Source organism: Glycine soja, chromosome 15, assembly GCF_004193775.1.
Source record: "Glycine soja cultivar W05 chromosome 15, ASM419377v2, whole genome shotgun sequence".
NCBI classification, from domain to species: Eukaryota; Viridiplantae; Streptophyta; class Magnoliopsida; order Fabales; family Fabaceae; genus Glycine; species Glycine soja.
Window position 1 is genome coordinate 15,287,020 of NC_041016.1, and position 20,712 is coordinate 15,307,731.

The 20,712-nt window shown below is 34.7% G+C and overlaps 2 protein-coding genes across 3 annotated transcripts; both read right to left on the reverse strand.

Moving 5' to 3' along the window:
- Positions 1-4,204: 4,204 nt before the first annotated feature.
- On the reverse strand, positions 4,205-5,016 carry LOC114386380. Its single transcript, XM_028346383.1, has 2 exons — positions 4,808-5,016; positions 4,205-4,727 (listed from the first exon to the last, which is right to left on the reverse strand). The coding sequence occupies exons 1-2, from the start codon at positions 4,934-4,936 to the stop codon at positions 4,218-4,220; spliced, it is 639 nt and encodes a 212-aa protein (XP_028202184.1). The 5' UTR covers positions 4,937-5,016; the 3' UTR covers positions 4,205-4,217.
- Positions 5,017-6,221: 1,205 nt separating this feature from the next.
- LOC114387805 (receptor-like serine/threonine-protein kinase ALE2) lies at positions 6,222-16,756 on the reverse strand. 2 transcript variants are annotated; one of them, XM_028348010.1, is made up of 20 exons: positions 16,047-16,756; positions 14,640-14,765; positions 14,371-14,496; positions 14,037-14,297; positions 13,817-13,945; positions 13,570-13,695; positions 13,322-13,447; positions 13,084-13,224; positions 12,709-12,795; positions 11,707-11,835; positions 11,450-11,578; positions 10,603-10,788; positions 10,435-10,506; positions 10,235-10,336; positions 10,027-10,134; positions 9,530-9,901; positions 9,160-9,450; positions 8,381-8,770; positions 8,046-8,289; positions 6,222-7,362 (listed from the first exon to the last, which is right to left on the reverse strand). In XM_028348010.1, exons 1-20 carry the CDS (start codon positions 16,153-16,155, stop codon positions 6,717-6,719), a joined length of 3,900 nt encoding a protein of 1,299 aa, XP_028203811.1. In that variant the 5' UTR covers positions 16,156-16,756; the 3' UTR covers positions 6,222-6,716. The 2 variants fall into 2 exon arrangements, with proteins under 2 accessions (XP_028203811.1, XP_028203812.1); XM_028348011.1 differs by lacking the exon at positions 12,709-12,795.
- Positions 16,757-20,712: the final 3,956 nt, after the last annotated feature.

Consider the following 20,712-nt stretch of genomic DNA (forward strand, 5'->3'; position numbering starts at 1 on the left):
AGCTAAGATTGTACAGTGTCATGGGGCATATATACGCCTGTCATGACTACGTGATATCTATCAGAGGAGATGCAAGGCCCGATAGTGGATTGTTGCAACTCGTGCTTATCTCTTACACTTGGTTGGTTGCACTCTTTTTGCTAACAAGAGTGCAACACATGTTCATGTAGTTCATTTGGACGCTTTTCAAGACTTGACTCAGAGTGGGAGCTATGCCTGGGGAGCTGCTGCGCTGGTGTATATGTATGAGCAGTTAAATGAAGCTTCTCAGAGCACTAGACGACAGATTGCTGGGTACCTTACTTTATTACAAGTAAATATTGTGTTTGTAATATGTTAAATTGGATTATGATGTAAATATGTTTTTTTATGTGTATTTGACATTGATTTGATGTTCATCTCATGTATGTAGTATTGGATATATGAGCACTTTCTCAATGTGCATGACAGTGTCATTGATGATGGCTATGATGAGACGTCTCCACGTGCCTGCCGGTGGCTTACTACGAAGGCTTATATGAAGGGATTAATAGCATCGCCGTACCAGACACGTTTAGATGCTTTGACGATCACTGACATGTGCTAGATGCCTTATGGTTACCACCGAGGAGTTAGGGCGTTTGACCTCATTTCATGCTTCCAGGGTCAGCTTAGATGGGGTCCTATTGTGGTCACACTTCGACCAGAGAGAGGGTGGTGTGACAGTTCAGCTACGTTCAGACCATCCCTCCACCGCCTATTAGTGCCACCTTGTCATATGAGGATATCGACGACAAGTGGATGCACTACTCAGACCATCTAGTAGTTGCGGGTCAGATTTGTCTTGTGCCTGGACAGGTTTCGGGAGATTACATGGAGTGATTCTTCCTAATATCTCATCCGTTCATGACACCCACACAGGCAGGTGATCAGCCCAGACATCCACTTGTCCCATAACATGAGGCATACATGGAGCCAGATATCCCGGAGGTCCCTGTGACAGTAGAAGGTAGACCGTCACAGGCATCTAATCCCCCCAGACATGCAGTGGTAAGATTAGTTGCTTTAATGTTTTATAAAATGTTAGGGTGTGTTTGGTTTACATTTTCATTTTCTGTTTTCATTTTCTGTTTTCATTTTCCGAAAACTGTTTTCATTTTCAAAAGATTAAAATTCTGAAAACATGTTTGGTTTGACTTCTTAGTTTCTGCTTTCAAGAAATAGAAACACTGAAAATGCGTTTTCAAAAGGAAATGTATTTTTAGATTTGCTTAAAATTACATTCTTTGCCACCGCGTTTTCATTTTAACCAAAATGAGGTTCCTGGTTTCAACTGAAAACGAGATTTTATTGTTTCCAGTTTTTGGTTCGTTTGGGAAAATATTTTCATTGAAAATGAAAATAGAAATCCAACCAAACACTTTTCCATCACCATTTTCTATTTCTAGTGAAAATGAAAACAGAAAACAACCAAACCAAACACCTCCTTATTCATTTTAAATGTTATATTAATTGTGTTTTTATGAATGCCATAGGATGCTTGTGAAGCGATCGCAAAAAGGTTGAAGCGTGTGCTCAACCTAAGGATGATCACTTAAGGCACAGAGTTACATGAGATCATGGAAGACTGCCTCAGGATCGCTAGGGGTGTCACCTCAGATGGAAATGTGTATGTTAGGGCGCGACGAAGACAGTGCACAGATCATTCATAGATCATGTTTATGTCTTGTATTTGACAAAACTTTTGTATTTGTTAAATTATTTTGGTTATAACTTTTATTGAAAGTATTTGTTACATTATTTTATTTTTTGTGCACTCTATATCACACACCTTCCAGAATTGATAAATTTAATAAATAATAATATGATGATAAAATTATCTTAAAAAGAAATATAAAAAATATAATGTAAAAAAGTATATAATAGAAATAAAATAAAATAAAAAGAGGTGTATGGTCCTCGAATGGGTAAACCTAACATGATATGTATCATTACTTTTCTTTGGTTACATTTTCTCGTGGTGACTAAATTATTAAATGCAACCTAACATGATATTAAATACATTTCTTGAAAGCAAGTTCATGTGAAACATGCGAGCTTAATGCACTCATGAGTCATTAACCTTTAAGTAACCCTTTAATTAATACAAGGCAAGGTAAATTCGTGTTAAACTATCCTTGAGATGAAATTTAGTTTGTTAAGTAAATATTTAAAAGAGACAGTCTAATCCGCATTGAATCATGGGTAAAACAAATAGTGAAAATAATTACTGAACAAGTACTGAACAAATAGTGAACAATTTAGTTGAAAAACTAGTGAACAACTTATCGAATTCAAACATTACATTAACTTCAACATGCTGGAAAGAAATAAAATTTGCATGAAAAACTCAGAAATAAAACTTATATTCAATCATGTCGTGACATAGACACGTCATCTTCCATTTCCATTACCTGTTTAGTAAAAACAACTAAAATTTCTATTGGCCTAAACTGTTTCCAATAGTTAGATTGTACTAAGACCTTCAGCACGTCATCGTTAGTTTTCAGCTCAATAATTTCAAATCTGATAATTTTGTCTGAATACTCAAAATGACCTGGTTGTCGAAAAAACAACCGCCTTACCATTTGTGATTCATGAATACCATGAGGGGGAATCCCTTGAGGTGCAACTTGCTTTATCAAATCCTTCAATTCATCGATGGTACATTCTGAAGGAATGCCAATTTTTTTTTGGATTTTTTTCCTGTGAACGCGTAACCTACAAAGTTGTTTTGGCGTGGCATGTTCCACCTCCCGTTGTAATATAGAAGCGCTTCATGAGTATGGGTCATAGTGCCTTGAAGTAAGTTTAATATTCCATCTGGTGTTCTACCAATGGTGCATAATAACTCAATCGGACCAACACATGAAAATTGATGATTACACATTAACATTGTGTTGACATCGTCATCATTTTTCAATTGCATACATTGAAAGAGAATTTGGTTACCTATATCTGGGAATGACTGCCGGTAGTAAATTTCATCCAAAAATTGTTTGTCGGTTAGGTGAAGGGTATTGTGTATTCTGGTTTTTAGCTTTGCAAAATCACAAGTGTTTGGTACTCAAATGGGTACTGGAGTGAAAGTTTGAAAGTAAACACCATTATCGTTGTGAATAATCGACCCATTTAGAAAAATGAAACCTAAACTTGAGTTCACAATCGTCTAACTGCCGGTTTCTCCCCAAAATGACATACTTTGTTGTAAAAATTGGGAGAGAATGTGTGATTTTTTAGCGTGTTGCAGTGTCTCATATATATAGATGGTTTTCACTAACATTGTTTCACTTTTTTTTTAAAAAAAATAGAGACGCATGTAGATGTTTCGTGTTTATGTTTCCAACTAAACCAATATGGTGTCAAGCTGTATCATGCATCAGAATGTGTTGTCAATTCTGACAACGATGTATCATACATGCGTAATTGATTTTAGTTGCACCAACTAATTTATTTCTTAATGCAACAATTACTTAATAATTAAGGATAAACGTCTGACAACAAATAATATCACATAATGAATAAAATTAGATAAACAAGTGTCATAGTCCATAACAACGATGCATGTTCAGTCTTCATTTAGGTTGACATAGTCTCTTTTCAACATCATGAAGCTTGTGTACTACTGCATTCTACTAATATTGGCCAAGGTGAACAAGCCATTTGAAACTTCTGAAGGCACTCAGCGAACTGCTATTCGGAAGGACAATCAACCAGACTACCCTAGGCATCCATGACATACTCCCAAGCATTTTTCTGACCGATTAAAAATTTGCACTTGGCCGTCACGTTCTTATCAATGTGAAACCTGCACAACAAGTTTGTACACTCGGGGAATACAGTTTTCACTGCATTCATCAATGCTAGGTCTCTGTCAGTGACAATAAGTACAAGGAGGCAATCGCGTCTTAAAAATAGACTTCGACATCGTTCCAAAGCCCATACAACATTATTAACACGTTCACCCTCCAGATATGCAAACCCAACAGAGAATGTCATTCTCGCTGGTGTCACCCCAGCAAAGTCAAGTAATAGGAGTCTGTACCTGTTTGTTTTGTAGGCATTGTTTATCAAAAACACCAAATGACATGCATTGCATAACTTCACTGCATCTAGGTGACACCAAAACAGATCACGCACCACAAATTCATCCTTTAATCTATGCCAATGAATATATTGATCACGTTCAAAAAGCTTCATTAGATGTTGCATTTCATTATCACTTCCTCTAATGGAAGAACGATATGCACTTCTTGCATTGTATATTTGTTTGTTGTGGTGCAACTGTTGGCATTATGCTCCTTCAACGTTTGCAGGATGTTTCTTGGTTTCACCATTGACTTTGTCATATCAACAATAATATTCTTCTCATCCTTAGTCAGTTGCCCAACGTATGGATGTCCAACTAAGGACTTGGCCAATTCATGATTGTGAATCCTACAAATCAACTTCACCATCCAACCTTCCCCTCCAATCATTGGTTTCCCACTAAGCTTGAAGGGACAACCACATTTCCTACTCCCAGTGTCTCTTCTAAAAAATTCTTTCTTCCTACACTTATACTGACTGCTCCTTTCACAACCAATTAACACAAATGAACTTCTTCCTCTACTACCAGTATGTGTATCAGACCTCATAATGATTGCAACTCTGTTTTCATGGGCAACCGATCGAGCCCACTGCAAGACATCTTCTCGGGTACCAAAGACCTACAACGCAACCCCGACAATTTATTTTTTATACAAAACATACATTCAATCAAATGACTCAAACTAATGAACATTATTACCTGAGAAATATTAAAAGCATCCGAACAATCAACATGTGGTTCATTCACACTATATTCTTGTTCATTTTCATAATCCATATCAACTTTTTCAGACATTATATTGTCATACGTCCATTGATCTTCGTCCATCTTAACAAATCAAAAAATTATACATCATACACAAGTCTACATAATCTTTTAGTGCACACCATATTAGCAAAACTAAAATTAGTCCCTCATAGTACTTTATATTTAGCCCTTAACATCATAATTTGATAAATATCATAAAAAAATAATAACTACATACATATTACCAACTAATACAACTACATTCAAAATTTATAACTAAATAATTTACTAAATAGAAATTTTGGAACTAAACAATTTCAATTTTGACTTATACTATATTTAATTTGTAATAACTAACTAATTTTTAATTTCTACAAGAAATTACACAATACGGACTACAAAAACACAATAATAATAAATTTTACGAAACATCTAATTTAACATAAAAATACTTCAAATAAATACAAATTTTGCACCCTAATTCACAATAAAAATATATAAAACTATAACTAACAACTAATTTAACATTTTGCTACTACAACAAAATATAATTATTATACCTAAATTATTTAATCTTTTACATAAACTATAGATAATTTGTAATAAATCAATTATCCACAATTTTAAAAATATGTAATAAAAATTTAACATACTAATAATATTATTAAATCTAAATTATTCACAAATTTAAAAATAATCTAAAAAAAATTATAATATAAAAGCTTACGGAAGAAGTTCTTCCCTATGACTTACACGGAAGAACTTCTTCCATAAGAAGTAAATTACTAAATACGGATGAAGTTCATCCGTAAAAATCATACGGAAGAACTACTTCCGTATGATTCTTACAGATTAACTTAATGTTATAACTTATGAATTTAACAGATCTACTAGAATACCAGTTATCCAGAAAAGCCAGAAAATGTGTATCTCCGCCGAAATAAAAACACCACCAGTAAGAGTTTCACCGAACCGAACCGCTACCTCTCTCAACACTTACGAAAACCACCACCAACGACAGAAACTGGACCGCAATGAAAAAAACAAAGCTTTAAACGCAAAAGAAAATGCATAACCGGTGCCAATTTAAAGAAAAAACAGGGAGGGGCAGAATTAGAATTTTCAAAAAGTGCTGGGTGCACCAATAATATTGCTGAGTGCACCTAGCAACACCCTTTTAAAAAGCCTTAACTTAACCTCCTTAATAAACAGATTAGGCCTGTCAGCACAATTCCTCCACAGGAAGCCTGGAATAGTCTAATTTACTTATTTTTGTTATTTTGCCCCATTTCTAAGTTGCTTAGTTCTTACACTATTGTCATTTATGTTATATACATCCGATTCCAAAACTATCATCATAAAGATATTTTCAAAAATGAGTGGCCTGCGTAAATTCAGATTTGTATTCGTAATATATCTTGTTCTATACAACTAATTAACCAGATTCCATTCCATCCCCTCCTCCTCTAAATGCATGAGACTTTGACAATTTGAACATTACATTATTGATGCTGCAACTGCATAGACTATATCTTGTATGTTTGTATTTGCAATTGGAGGTCTTACTAAAGGTCATCTTCAGTCATCTTCTATTTTCAAGCTAGATTTGCATTGCTTCCCCTCTTCAAAGTGTTAGTACCAGTTACATACACATGATCTTGCAGGTTAGCAGAAAAAAGCATGTCAAAACCTATTTACAACTTGCTTGTATTCTCTTGTCAAACTTCAAATGGCTCAGGCAGAGAGGTGCAATGCCTCTAGCAGAGTTGTGAACTGCACATTAACAAAGTGAGGGAGAGCAATATGCACAGAAGAAAGTTCAAAAATTGCAATTTGGTTCAATGGAACCTGGTCATAAGACTCATAACTTAAACATAGTTCCATGTTCACTGACACTACCCCCAGAAAGCTTTCTAATTATCTGCCACAACCGCTTGCTTCTTCCAGTATTTAGAGGACCTGAATAAGAATGCCTTCTAAATGATCCGGACACTCGCCTTCCATATCTCGCTGATGAGCTGAATAACTCTGATGCTAACAACCCATTTTCAATATCAACTCCAGAATCATAGTTAGTGGCTGAGAATTGGCCTTGTAAATTATCTGATAGTTGTCTAGAATGACTCAAATCAACAGAGCTAGAGCTTGAACCTGTTTCTCTTGCCTCATCACATTCATTGCACACAAGTTTTAGAGCCTGAACAACCTCCCCCATGAAAGGACGGTCCGACACCTCTGGTTGTACACACATTGAAGCAATGGCTGCAACTTTAGCCACACTATCAGAAGGCACATCAGGTCCAAGAGATGGATCTATCATTGCTTCCAATCCTTCTTCGCTTGAGAGTAGTGGACGAGCCCATGCAACGAGATTTTCTTGACCAGGAGGTTGTGACATGTCCACCGGTTTTCTTCCAGTCAAAAGCTCAAGGAGGACAACACCATAACTGTAAACATCGCTCTTCACAAGAAGATGTCCAGTCATTGCATACTCTGGGGCCACATAACTGAATAGTTTTTCAAATATGAAAGAAAATATATATCAGGGAGGGCATAATAGTAAAACAACAAAGAATTACAATAGTTTTGAAACAATAATTAGTTCAGCTATTTCCATGGATTGAAACTTTTAAAGAGTTGGTTATAATGACAGTGGCTGTATAAAAAAATTGGACAGAAGTTAGATAAAAGAATTAGGGATTAAATGTCATTATGCATTCTCTCAACTTTTCTTTTGTTTTTGTTCTTCTGAAACAAACTTATGCTGGAGCGGTTAGTGTGTTAGTCAATTTTGGGAGGGGATGATTATTTTGGCACAACTTAATATTAGTCACTTTGCTTATTGGATAATCTAGAAGCAGCATATAGGTAGGCTTCCAGTTCCACAATAAATTACCAGACACAGCACTGGCATCTGTCAAGGTTAAAAAATAATCTCAATCAAAATTATTTCAGACAGTATACAAGTTGTAGATTCTTAATATAAATGACTACAGAAGCAAATGTCTTTAGACATGATTAAGAAATCATTTTATTTGACTAAACTGATAGAGTTTCTAGTTTTAACTTGACTGATCAACCTCTACAAATTTATTATGTTGGAGCAATTAGAAAAACTTAAAGGGTACTGAGGTGAAGAGATGACTTGTAGATAAAACTTTCCAAAATAGAAACAGGAAAGAACTATTACCCGAAAGTTCCCATCACTCGTGTTGATATGTGTCTGTTCCCCTCATCAGCTGCTGTTCGGGCCAATCCAAAATCGGATACTTTTGGTGTAAAATCATTTTCCAGCAAAATATTGCTAGACTTGAAGTCCCTATGTATGACATGGGGACTTGAATCTTCATGCAGATAAGCCAGTCCACGAGCAGAACCAAGAGCTATCTTTAACCGAGCACTCCAATCAAGTGGGCTGTTTTCCTTGTCAGCTCCTACCAGAAGACCAAATATAAGAAAACCATTATCTTAAAGCACTAAACAATTGGAATGGTACTCGAGACTGAATCAAGAAAAGTTAGGTACCATGTAAATGGGATTCCACACTGCCATTTGGAATGAGTTCATAAACTAAACAGCGGAAGCTGACCTCTGCGCATATACCAATCAACTTAACCAAGTTTCTATGGTGAAGGCGGCTAAGCATCTCAACTTCAGATAGGAATTCACGGTTGCCTTGATGATCCTCTCTTTTTAGAACCTTGACAGCAACTTTTGTCCCATCTTCAAGTATACCGCTATAAACAAGCCCAAAACCACCTTCTCCAAGTACTCTGGAAGCATGGAAATTATCCGTGGCTTTCTCAATGTCATTCATGCTTAAAGTCTTAGCAGATCCTGTGTAAGCAGCAATGCTAGATCGAAATGATGTCGAAGCTGAAGCAAGCCCACCGCCAACTACTGATCCAGCAGCACCTGTAGATTCCGTATGTATGTTTCTTAATCAAAAAGGTTGATAAAGGATAAAACAATCAAACTGGCAAGGAATTGGGTGATATGGAAACACCCAAAATTATGAGTCATCAATTATTTAATTTCAACTATTGCGACTGAACTTATTTGTTTAACTTACTGCAACTTCTTTTCTTTTTCTTCATAGATTTCTGCCAACCATTGTTTTCCTAATGCTATTACATGAGATAAATACTAAAAATATGGTCTATAATTTGTAAATACAGAGTGTTTTCTCTTTCTCTTTTTGGGTTAAAATATAATGCCATTTAAAATGATCAACCAAGACAGCGTTTCTTATAGGGAAAAATGCACTAGTTTACTAGATTATAAGACACTTCCATTTGTATTACCTGGTGCTTTGGTAAGAGGAGGTAAAATCCGTGGGGTTGAAGGTGTTTGACTCACATGATCTCTGTACTTGAACGATGCCAAAGCAGCAGCAAAGCATAAAGCAACTACTAGAAAAACTGAAAGAGCAATGACAGCAATTATGCCCTTGCTAAGTCCACCTCTATGCTGTCTCTTTGATATGTCAACCCCAAGGGGCTTTATTGTCCTACCATTATTGCCACCACCCGAATACGGACCACCATCGATTATGGAAATGCTTGAAGGAGGTAAAGGAGGAGATGGAGGCAAACCTATATTGAGAGGACCCAAATAAAATTTCTAACCGAAAAAGTCATGAAAAGGATCAAGACATTCAAAATTTATATATACCTGGATAGGTCACATACAACACGACATAATCACCAAAGTAAGAAGTCTTTATAACCACTTGTTTATGCCAAAATCTCTCAGAAGTTAAAAAGGCTGTAGTGTTATCAAATTCTTCCCCAAGTGGTACCAAGTCAATGAATACAATAGTTTTATCAGGTTGCTGGTTTGCTGCATCAGCTCCCATAATGCGAACTTGACTTTGCTTCATGAAAACCCCAGTGGCAATTTCAGAAGCAAACTCTGAAACCAAAGGGAAGAAAGTATACAGAGAAACACTAAGGCGAAGACCAACTTCCATGGGCCACACACATTTGCAAGGTGCTCCAGGTGGAGTACTTGTATAGGGTTCTGAGCAAACCACTGATATACAATCTAAAAAATGAAGAATGGACATGTATATTTCAGTTTGATGAATACAGTCAGAAAAAGTACATATATTAGCTGAAATAACTCCTTTACTACAGAAAAAACAAATAAAACACTGACTACTGACTAACCTTCATTTGGAGGTGGGGGTGGCAGTGCTTGAAAACGAGGCCGGACTGGCTTCTTAGGGATCTTGGAAGAAGGCCGAGAAGGAGACACTTTAGGAGGATGCAATGGAACTTGCAATAACAAATACAATGAATATAAGTAGATGATAATAAAAGAAAACAAGATTTTCTAAAATACTTGTAATGACTATGGAAGTTTAGCCTGTATTACTTTTGGTTGAGTGGGGGGATATGTTGAATATCGGAGAAGGAGCAGGTGAAACCTGGTTCACTGGTGACTGAATATGGAGGGAAGATGGGGAAACCGAGGAACCTATTAGGCAGAAAAGTTTCAGTAATCAAAATTCCCTTATTTATTTATCAGTCAAATAGAAGCAACATCTTATAAGCTCACCAAACTTTTATAGGTACCTGTGTTCATTGGTAGTGGAGCATGATGTCTTTGCCCACTTGTTGGCAGCGGCGAGGGAGGATTTGATCCATCTGCATAAAATAACCAAGAAAAAAGTAATAAATTCAACTGCAGTGAAAATCTTAATTTTTGCGGAACAATTCAATAGATCGGTTAATAAACCTAACCTTGGTGTTTTGAAGTGGAAGGAGAAACAAAATGTGATGATGCAGGAGCAGGGCTGGTGACTGTGTTCCTTGTATAGTGATGCTTATAGAATGTGGTTGAAGGTGAAGATGCAGGAGGATGATCTTTGTTGAAAGGAGATTTGGGAGATGAAATCAGTGGCTCAGGAGCATGGTGAAATTGTCTTTCTTTGTGTGCACAAGAAGGAGATACAGAATAAAAGAAAATAGATAAGTTAACTCAGTATGTATGTATACATAAGTATAATGGTTTAGTGAGTCTTTCAATAATTTTAATATTTACATTCCTTACTCGTACGTTTTCCATGGGCTAAAACTTTAGGCTTTGTATAGTAAATAATTGAACATGATACAAAAGAATGGTGTGCATAATATCATTTTAAATATGCTCAAATTACATTTCCAAAAGAATTCAAGCATGATGTCAACTCTGTATTTGTTATATTTGAAAAGTAATTCCTGTGCCTTTGCCAAAAGAACTTGATACTTTTCTGAGAGTTGGTTTTTCACATGATATTAGAGCCTTTATGACAAAGTGGTCTTGAGTTCGAAATTGGCATCTCCATTCAATATGACCATGTAGAATTTCAATACAAGGTAAAATCTTCTTGTGTATTGTCCACTCTTCAAGCCAAATGAATTCTCATATGCAGGAAAGTGTTAGAGATATAAAATCTTTCTTGGTCCTTCACCAGCTTTGGTTTTTGGGAGAGTAGATCTTTGACAGTATTCTTAGGGAAATCTTTTAATTTCATGCTGTTAGTACAATCATCAATTCTCTAGTTAAGAATTTGCAACTCATCAAAAGTAGTTTAATGTTACAGTATACCTTGAGCAGGGGAATGTACTATAGCTGGTAGTGGCTTTGGTATTTTGTACGGAGGTGCAGAAACTGGTTCTCCACCTTTTGTCCAATTGAAGCTTCTAGAAGGTGTTAATGCAGGAGAGACAACAGGTGCTGCATCAAATGTTTTGTGCCAATTAAGTTTCCATCAATTGAAGAATTATTGATGCTGTTAGCACAATGAGCAATCCTTTAGTTAAGAATTTTCAACTCATCAAAAGTATTTTGATGTTACCATATACCTTGAGCATGGGAATGTACTATAGTTGGTGGTGGCTTTGGTGTTTCATACACAGGTGCAGAAACTGGTTCTCCACTTTTTTTCCAACCAAAGCTTCTGGAAGGAGTCAATGCAGGAGAGACAACAGGTGCTGCACCACATTTGTTTTGCTAATTAAATTAATTAATGCACAATAGCATTAACAAGAAATCATAGTAATCAGATGCAGATGTTAAACACTCCAGAATGAAAGTTTCAGGAGAACATTTATATACTGAAAAAAAATCAATAATTTTTTTGAAGAGTTTCTTGGTAAAAGATATTTCATTGTTAAGCTACATGCTGATAGTTGTAACTACACTAAATTTATTTTATGACTACATATTCTTTTGAATGTTTAGTAGCAACTTTGTGGATTTAGCTCCTTGAGAGTGAGGAAGTAAAGGAGAATCCACCCTTGATTTGAATTGAAGTATCCCATAATTTAATCCACTTTAAAATTGAGGTTGAATGCACCCTTTTTTTAACCTTTGGAGATCCAAATCCCAATGTTATCATGATTAATTCTATTGAATATCTTGCATCATTTTATTATCAGTTAAGCATCCTCATGATCATTCTTTATTATTCCACGTTGCATGTAGCAAAAATTAGGCGTGTTAAGAAAACATTAGATGAGTCATGATTGTCATTTTTAATCTCAATTCAATTGTTGAGATATATAATCTACATTTCCTAACTCATTGTCAAATTATTATGTGACACTAAACTGAGAGATATAACATCTCTTTGTGGATCATCAACAGCAATAGTAATTCAACAGCAACAAAGTATACAATTGTACATAGGATTGGGTTTTAAACCTTCATCATTTGAAGTGCAGAACGACTATAGATGTGGAATTAAAAAGATTAAACGAATTAACTGAAAAAAACTACTACTACTGTAACTTGTTTTAAAATAAAACAACAAAATCAACTGGGGTAAGGGGGATGATACAACAAAATCCTTTCTCAATTTGCACCTGGTGATTTGGGTGGAGATGCTGCTGGTATGACATGGTGGGCCAATGGTGGATCTACTGGAAATGGACTTGGTGGTGTAACTGATGCTGTATGGATACAATTAAAGAAAAATCAAGGAGACAAGTAAAAGGGATGATCTGATAAAATCAATACTAGATATTTTAACTTTCTCCCTTCTTTCATCAAAATAATGTAAAAAGGCTTTATGTGGAAGGAGTTTTTTTTTTCCCGGTAAAATAGGTGGCATATTGGATGAATATTTTCCATTTTCCATGAGAGATGCAATAGATTTTGTGCTTTCATGAAAAAAGAGAGTTTATAACCATAATAGTTGAATTCTAGAGATGATTAGATAATAAGATTATATAACATACGTGGCATTTCTGGTGCTGGGGTGTGACTGTGACCATTATTTGCAGTTCTATTTTGAACATCAGGTGGGGAATTTCCATGATGAGTTGGTTGACTGACTGATGAATATTTTGGCAAATTTGCAGGAGGCATTGCAACTGGGGCTGTTCAAAATGCCATAGAAAAACAGATATTTGAAATTAACATCAGCTAGAAATAGCAATAAATAAAAAACAGTTATAAAACATCATGTAGAATTACCTTGGGAAACTGGCTCCAATGTGTGACCAGGGTTGATATTCCTTCTGGGGTCAATTGGAGGCAAACTTCCATGTTCAGTTGGCTGACTCACTGGTGAATGTTCGGGAAAACTGAATACTATAGGGGCTGTTCAAAATGCATTAGAAGTGCACACTTCAGTCTCAATACCAACTGGAAGTTGGTGAAGAAAAAAAAGTAAATTTCAAAAGTAAGAAATCAGGTGACAAATTTTTACTTTCATCACATGCCTGGTGAAATTGGCTCTGGTATGTGACCATTATTTTCACCCTCTCTATGAGGCAAACTTCCATTTTCAGTGGCTTGGCTTACTGGTGAAATTTTGGGCAATTTGGTAGAAGGCATTGGAACTAGTGCTGTTCAAATATTCAATAGAAGAGCATATTTTAGGTCAATACCAACTGGAAACTGGATATGATGAAATGGAAAACCATCCTTAAGATTTCCAACAACATAACAAGACTTTCTATCTCATACCTGGCAAAGCTGGTTCTGGCTTGTGACTCTTATTCCTCTCATCAATCTTAGGAGGCAAGCTTCCATGTTCAATTGGTTGGCTGATAGGTGAAGTTTTTGGCAAATTGCCAGAAGGTATTGGAATTGGAGCTGTTCAAGAAACATTAGAAGAGCTGAATTTGGATTATAATCAAGAGGAAGGTCCCCCCCCCCATGAAAAGAAACTTCTCAGTCATGTTACCTGGAGCAATTGGTGTGGATACAGGAGGCCTAATAGCAGGTGTTGTTTTGCTTTGAGACGGACTTGGTTGTATGGATGGTGGCACATTCCCTTCAGCAGTTGATGGTGCATGAGCATCATTATATGGTGCCGGTGGTGATGATGCTATGGTGCTTGTACTAGGACTAGGAGATATAGATGGTTCAAATCCTTTTATCTTCTGAGGAGTTGGAGCTGATGTAAGAGGTGGTAATGTAGTAACTAGAGGGGGCAAGAATGACACTGGATGGTGCAAACCCAAGTTTTTGATCAGATAATCCCAATATGGACCAATGGACTAAAGGAGTGAAATTACCATTTGGTACTTCTGGAGGGATTGGTGCAACAGTTCTCCATGGTTCTCTTGGGTGTAAAGTACCAGGTGATTCACTGGGGGAAGGATCCACAGGTATTATTTCAGGAGATGGGGATATACCAAACCCTGAAAGAAGGAAAAAACTATTGAATACGAGCAAAAACTAGTAGGGACAGGACACTGAATAATCAAGTTCAAAAAGCTCAAAATTCAAACTCATTCTGTATGATATTGAGATTTAATTTTAGATTAGATTAGATTACATATACCGTTTGTATCTGAAGGTGATTTTGGAGGACTGCTTTCCCATGACAATCCATGATGGATGGGAGCAGGTGCTTCTCCACTAGGATGAATGATTGGAAGGAATCCTGGAGATGGGGATATAGCAGACCCTTGAAGAAGAAATTATCAGTTGGGAAGCCAAAAGTTCCATGTGAGAAAAGGAAAAATTATCATTTTTTTTATCAGCAAGATCAATCAGGCTGATTAGTTAGGCAAGCATATGGGCTCATATCAGCAATTTCTTACTGCAAAATTTAACATTTTGGAATATTGATATTTCTCTTCTGGTTGAGTTTGTACTTTACAGTGTATTTGGACAACTAAATTTAAAGTAAAAATAATGGATTGTGGTTCAATTGAGAGGTGAAAGAATTCAGCAATCATTTTTCTACTTCTACAAATTTAAATATTGAAGACCACTTATTTTGTTTGTAAAACAAGAAGACCTGCAAGAGGATCACTATGAAGAAAGTGATCCCAACTAGGTTGGCACCTCAATCCCCATCAATCATCTGCAGAACACCTAAGTTTTATTGAAAAAACATAGAAGAATAAAGAAGACAAAAAGCATGGGGGACCAGACCAAATCCATGTGTAAACATAAGAGTTATCTAAATCTGAAATTGGGGAGACCCGGCCTATTATGGAAAAAAAAATCCTCTCTAATAATATTGAAGACCACTAGATTCTTAGGGAACAACACTAGTAGCTTCCTACAATGGGTATTTAAGGGGGGATAAAAAATCAATCTACATGCAGAAAGTACCTCAACTAGAAGAACCTGTTACGCTTTAAAATGAGTATGGGGATTACAAGAAATCAATGAACATGCAAAAAGTACCTTCACTAGAAGAAACTCTCAGGCTTTAAATGATTATGTGAATGACAAGTTACATATTTCTTAAACCGGTAAAACTTATATGCATCCATTTAAATGCTTATTACACAGAAAAAAAAAAGTAACTATAAGCTCAATCAGTTGTAAGCAGCCAATGTAAATTGATTGTAATGGCCACAAGAATGGAGGGTGAACGAACGTGTTCAAAAACCACCAGCAACTTGCCTTTTTGTTTAATATATTCAAACCAAAATTAGATTTTGTAAGCAATGCAAGAGGACAACAGAAAGGATACCAAATGCCACCTTTGGTTATACTAGCTCCAATTATAAAGATCCAAACCAATAGTTTGATTGCAACTCAGGTATGATGTTTAGGCTCTATATGATACGATTGTTATTATTATCATTAATATTACTATAACAACTCAAAAACCACGTAGGCTGATCCAAATCGTATTCTTCTAGCCTAAGCATAAGTTTTATCATAACCTGTGGCAAAAATTTCTGACGAGATTAACTTCAACATAGAGTTCTGAGTATTAAGTACCTACCTTCAGATCCATGGAATGCAACAGCAAAGCCAATGATGCAGAGCTTCACCAGCTGCAAAATCAGTGATAAAACCACCCTCATCTCCACACCAATTTCCAAACACAACATCTTCAGAAGTGAGTCAACAGAACAACAGTACAATAAATTGGAGCAAAAAAAATTACACCTTTGGAAGCTTATTACTTGAAGCAAGAACAAATAGAGGTTAAATTGAAGAAGACCCACATATAGTGACACCAAAGCAATGAGAAGAGCCTTTGGTGAAAAGGGCAAGAGCCAGAACAAGTGTGCCTTGAGAACAACAACTTGAGCTCATGAATTGTGAGGAACAGAACTCAGAGTCTTCTTCCATGGCAGGGGTACGAATGAATTAACTAGAAAAAACTAGAAAGAAAGTTGAACTCTTTCCACTGGAGTTGGTATCTAGATCAAGTATAATAAAACTGATGCAAAGCAATAAAAATATTCACTTTGTGTATTCCAAAATCCACACACAAAAGAAAGAGAGAGGCAGTTGGGGTGGGACAGAGAGGCTCAGGAACAGAACAGAACAGAACAGCTTCATTTTTTGTGTTAAAGAAAAACGTGTACTTTTTTTTTGTTTACCAATTTTAATTATTCAGTGGGAAATAAAAGTCAGATTTAAGTGTTGTTGTCAACAGAGGATAATTACCAAACTTTACTTTGATTTCAGTTTCAATGGAGGTTGCCTAGTTGCTTTTCCTCTTCCCTTTGGACAGCTCTTGTTGGCCATCTTGAGAAAGTGATTTATTGATTTGATGATGATGATATTAAATAATAATAATAATAATAATAATAATAATAATAATAATAATAATAATAATGATAATGTGTGTCATGTGGCAAAATCTTGTTCTGGTCTCACTTGAATCTCCTTCACATGATCTCATGTTAATTAGATCTCATGTTAATTAGTGCTGAATTGACTTCTCCAACACACAATAAATTGTCATTAATTAGGTTGATATTATTATGTTAAATTTTAAATTGCAGGTTGTTTAGGGAAAAAGTAAAGGATCCAGTGTCCAACTCATGATTTTGTGTAAACAGATTTGTAAGGCCAGGATTTGAATCACATGGATTTGCTGTAATAAGGGACTAATTCATCTCCATCCGCCACATTCATTTTGATTTTTTTTTTTTTTAACAAGTTAAGATAGTGGTCAAGAGGACATTGGAGATAAGGGGAAAATATGGCCACCATGAGATTCCATCTAATGGACAAAAAACTGAACTTTACTTTAGGACCATTTTAATCAATTCCTGAGAATGGGGCAGTACATGTGTAGTCACGTAGAAATCCTTTGTTACACGCTTTGTGGGATGAAAATTTGATTCATATCTGCATGAATAATTATTAAGTATCTATAAATTTCATGAGTATCCATGCGTGTTTTTTAAAATATAATTTTTAAGAAATAAAGAAATAAAAATATATAATTTTGAATCTTGTATTTATATTATAAATAATTTAGAGTAACTTTTATATATATATATATATATATATATATATAGGTAAGGATATTTAATTAATTTCAAATTGTGAATATCCACATATATGAATACTTTATTATCTATTCTCATCCTGTTAAAAAATTTGTTGAAAAATCTATTTATTTTATTGCTAGTAATCATTAAGCTATCAACTTTCAATCTATAATGAGTTTTGGCCGCAGCTTAATATAAACTTTTTTTTCAGGTTGATTATGAATTTTCTGTTTAGGAGTGTGATTTTTTCCCCATCTCTTTTGATAGCTCATATTGCACCATCCAATGACCTTTTCAAGTTGATTTTTTTTTTTTTTTTACATAAACCTTTTCAATATGATTATTGCCTAACTACTTGCCCGTTTACTCTTATCGAGCACTGCAATTGAAATTCATACACATAAACCTTTCTTGGCTAATTCGATGAGATTATCATATTAAGGGATTCGGTCCGGTAAAGGCTAGAGTAATTATTAAGTTTTGAAATCAAATGATATATTATATACAATAAATGTCAAGGGGTAAATAACTTCAATTGATGTATTGTAGCTTTTTTTTTAAAACTTATTGTAATTTTTTTAAAACAAAAACATCTACACGTCATAAAATGAATTCAAGTTTTATATTTTTTTCCGACCAATTTTCGTTTAATGGACGGTTTACAAACATTAACGTAAATTATGATCAAGGTGATACGTTCCGTTCCGATTTCAAAATGAAATAATAGTATTTGCTTTTCCTAACTATTTTTTTCAAAAGATAAAGAAAGCTTCTGATAAGGGAATCAGTGCAATAAATTCCTGTCCCCAAACCACGCATTCTTGAGAGGTGCTTATGATAATCGATTAACCAAAAAAACAAAATCAATTGGAAAAAAAAGGGGGACTGAAAGAAGACAAAAAAATCATTGTTATTTGTTATTGATGGTATATGAAATGAAACAAAGTGGTGCATCATGAGAGACACATTAATCTCATAGAGTGGGGGGGTCCAAAAAGAGTGAAATAATTAAGGGCCTCTTGGCAAGGGTAGAATAGATTGGTTGACCAGCAGTGAGTGATGGTTTTCTTGGATTGTAGTGCAAAGACAATGGCCTCAAGATGGTGGTGGCGGTGGGTGTACAATCCTTTGCTGTCTACATGCACCATTGCAACATAACAGTATTGAAAGTGGTAGGGTCCAATTTTTTAATTTTTTTTTAAATCACATGTATCAACAATTATTCTCAAGTTACATAGAATTGATTCTTATGAACTATAAATTCTTCCTATATATATTTAATACTACACATTTTCTTTTTGAAACTTGTCACTCCAAGCATTAATTTATGTAAGTGGAACTCAGTGCGCAGATGCGGTTTCGAGCTGACAAAGACAAGGCTTCTTAATTAGGGGCGCCAACACTACTTGATGCAACTCATTTTTGAAGCTGCATATGGCAATTGAAAATGGAGATATATATAGGAGGGTTTTGTTTCTTAAAAGCATAATACAAGACCTAAAGTAAGTTTTTGAACCCAAAATTCCTTTTTTTTTATCGTTTGGATGTTCTTTTATATAAAATGTAAAGTTTTCTTCTCATTTTTTGCAATTTCTTTTATTTAAATAATTATTTCAACATTTATCATGAAGATTATCCATCATCGAGGCATAAAAACCAATCTTTCTTTTTTGAAAGTTAAAGGCGTCCTCCAAATACTTTTCCCCCTTGAATGTACATCAGCTATATGGAATGTTTTTATTAATAATACATAATTTTGGAATATCAAAACTCAATTTTACAAGCCAACAATTAGTTTAGTTGACACTTATCTTAGTGTCCTTTTGTTTTAAAACAAGATAAAATTGAATTTGAATTATTAAATATAATTATTATGTGTCCAAATTAATTTCAATTATAAATTTAATATGATTAATCATCTTTAATATGATCTTTTCTCTCAACTATTTTTTCTTTAATTGCAAAATTTAAATTCAGACTTATTTAAGGGATTTAAGATCAATTTCACTCATATCAAAGTAATATTAGTAGAGAAATTACTTTTTTAATCATCTTAATTTGAATATTTAACTCTTTGATTAAATTCTAAAATATTCTTACAAATTTTAATCATTTGAGCTGGTTATTAAAATAATCATCAACATTTAGTCACACTTAAAATTCTTTTTCCCTCTAAAAATATTGATCCTAAAAGTAAAATTAAATAAGCATACCTTTAATATATTAGAAGATTAATATTTTCCTAAGTATAATTATCATGGCAATTTCAAATACTTTTCAATTTTGAACTGTTATACCTTGAACTAGTTAAATTTACACCATGGCCCAAGAATGCCAAGATAGTGAAAACTACCTAACCTGCTTCACAACCACCAACGGCCTCCTTCACGTATCAAAATGGTATTGATGTCAAGACCATGAAGTCAAACAAACTAGAATTGCCTGCTAATTAATCTACACAAAGTATGTAGTGACTCACAACACACAAAGTGGAATAAATCCATATATGAAGTATAAAAGAGTTAGCTGGGACCTCATTCAATAGTATAATCTCATACAAAAGACCATTCTCAAATTCCTCGTCATCAATCCCATTTTGCAAATCAGAAAAAATGTCACGTGGTATGAGGAAATGGACAAGCAACGAAGAATATAACCACGTACACACATAATATGGTCTACTTAGTCTTTGAAAATACTTTTTATTTTTTATTGTCTTAATATATATAGATCACATATCATATGAGAATGATTAATCTCAATCGTTAGATTAAAATAAAAGGTTAAAATTAAAATATTTTAAATTTAAATTAAAAATTCATTTAACCCTAAAATTTCTATAAGATTTATCAAACAAAAAATTAAATATCTTAAAAATTTAATTTACGTCAAGATATCATCACCACAATCATTATCATCGCTATTATCACTACCACTATGATCACGCAATGACCACCGTCGTTGCCATCAACATGATGGTCGTTGTTGTCACCGCCACCATCGCGGTGATGACAGTAATAATGACAACAATCATGTTGGTAGTACCAGCCGTTGATGATCAAGGTGGTGGTTGTAGTGACTGTCATGATAATTGTGAGGAAACGATCATGATAGTAATGATGATCATAGTGATAATATGATTGAGATATTTTAAGA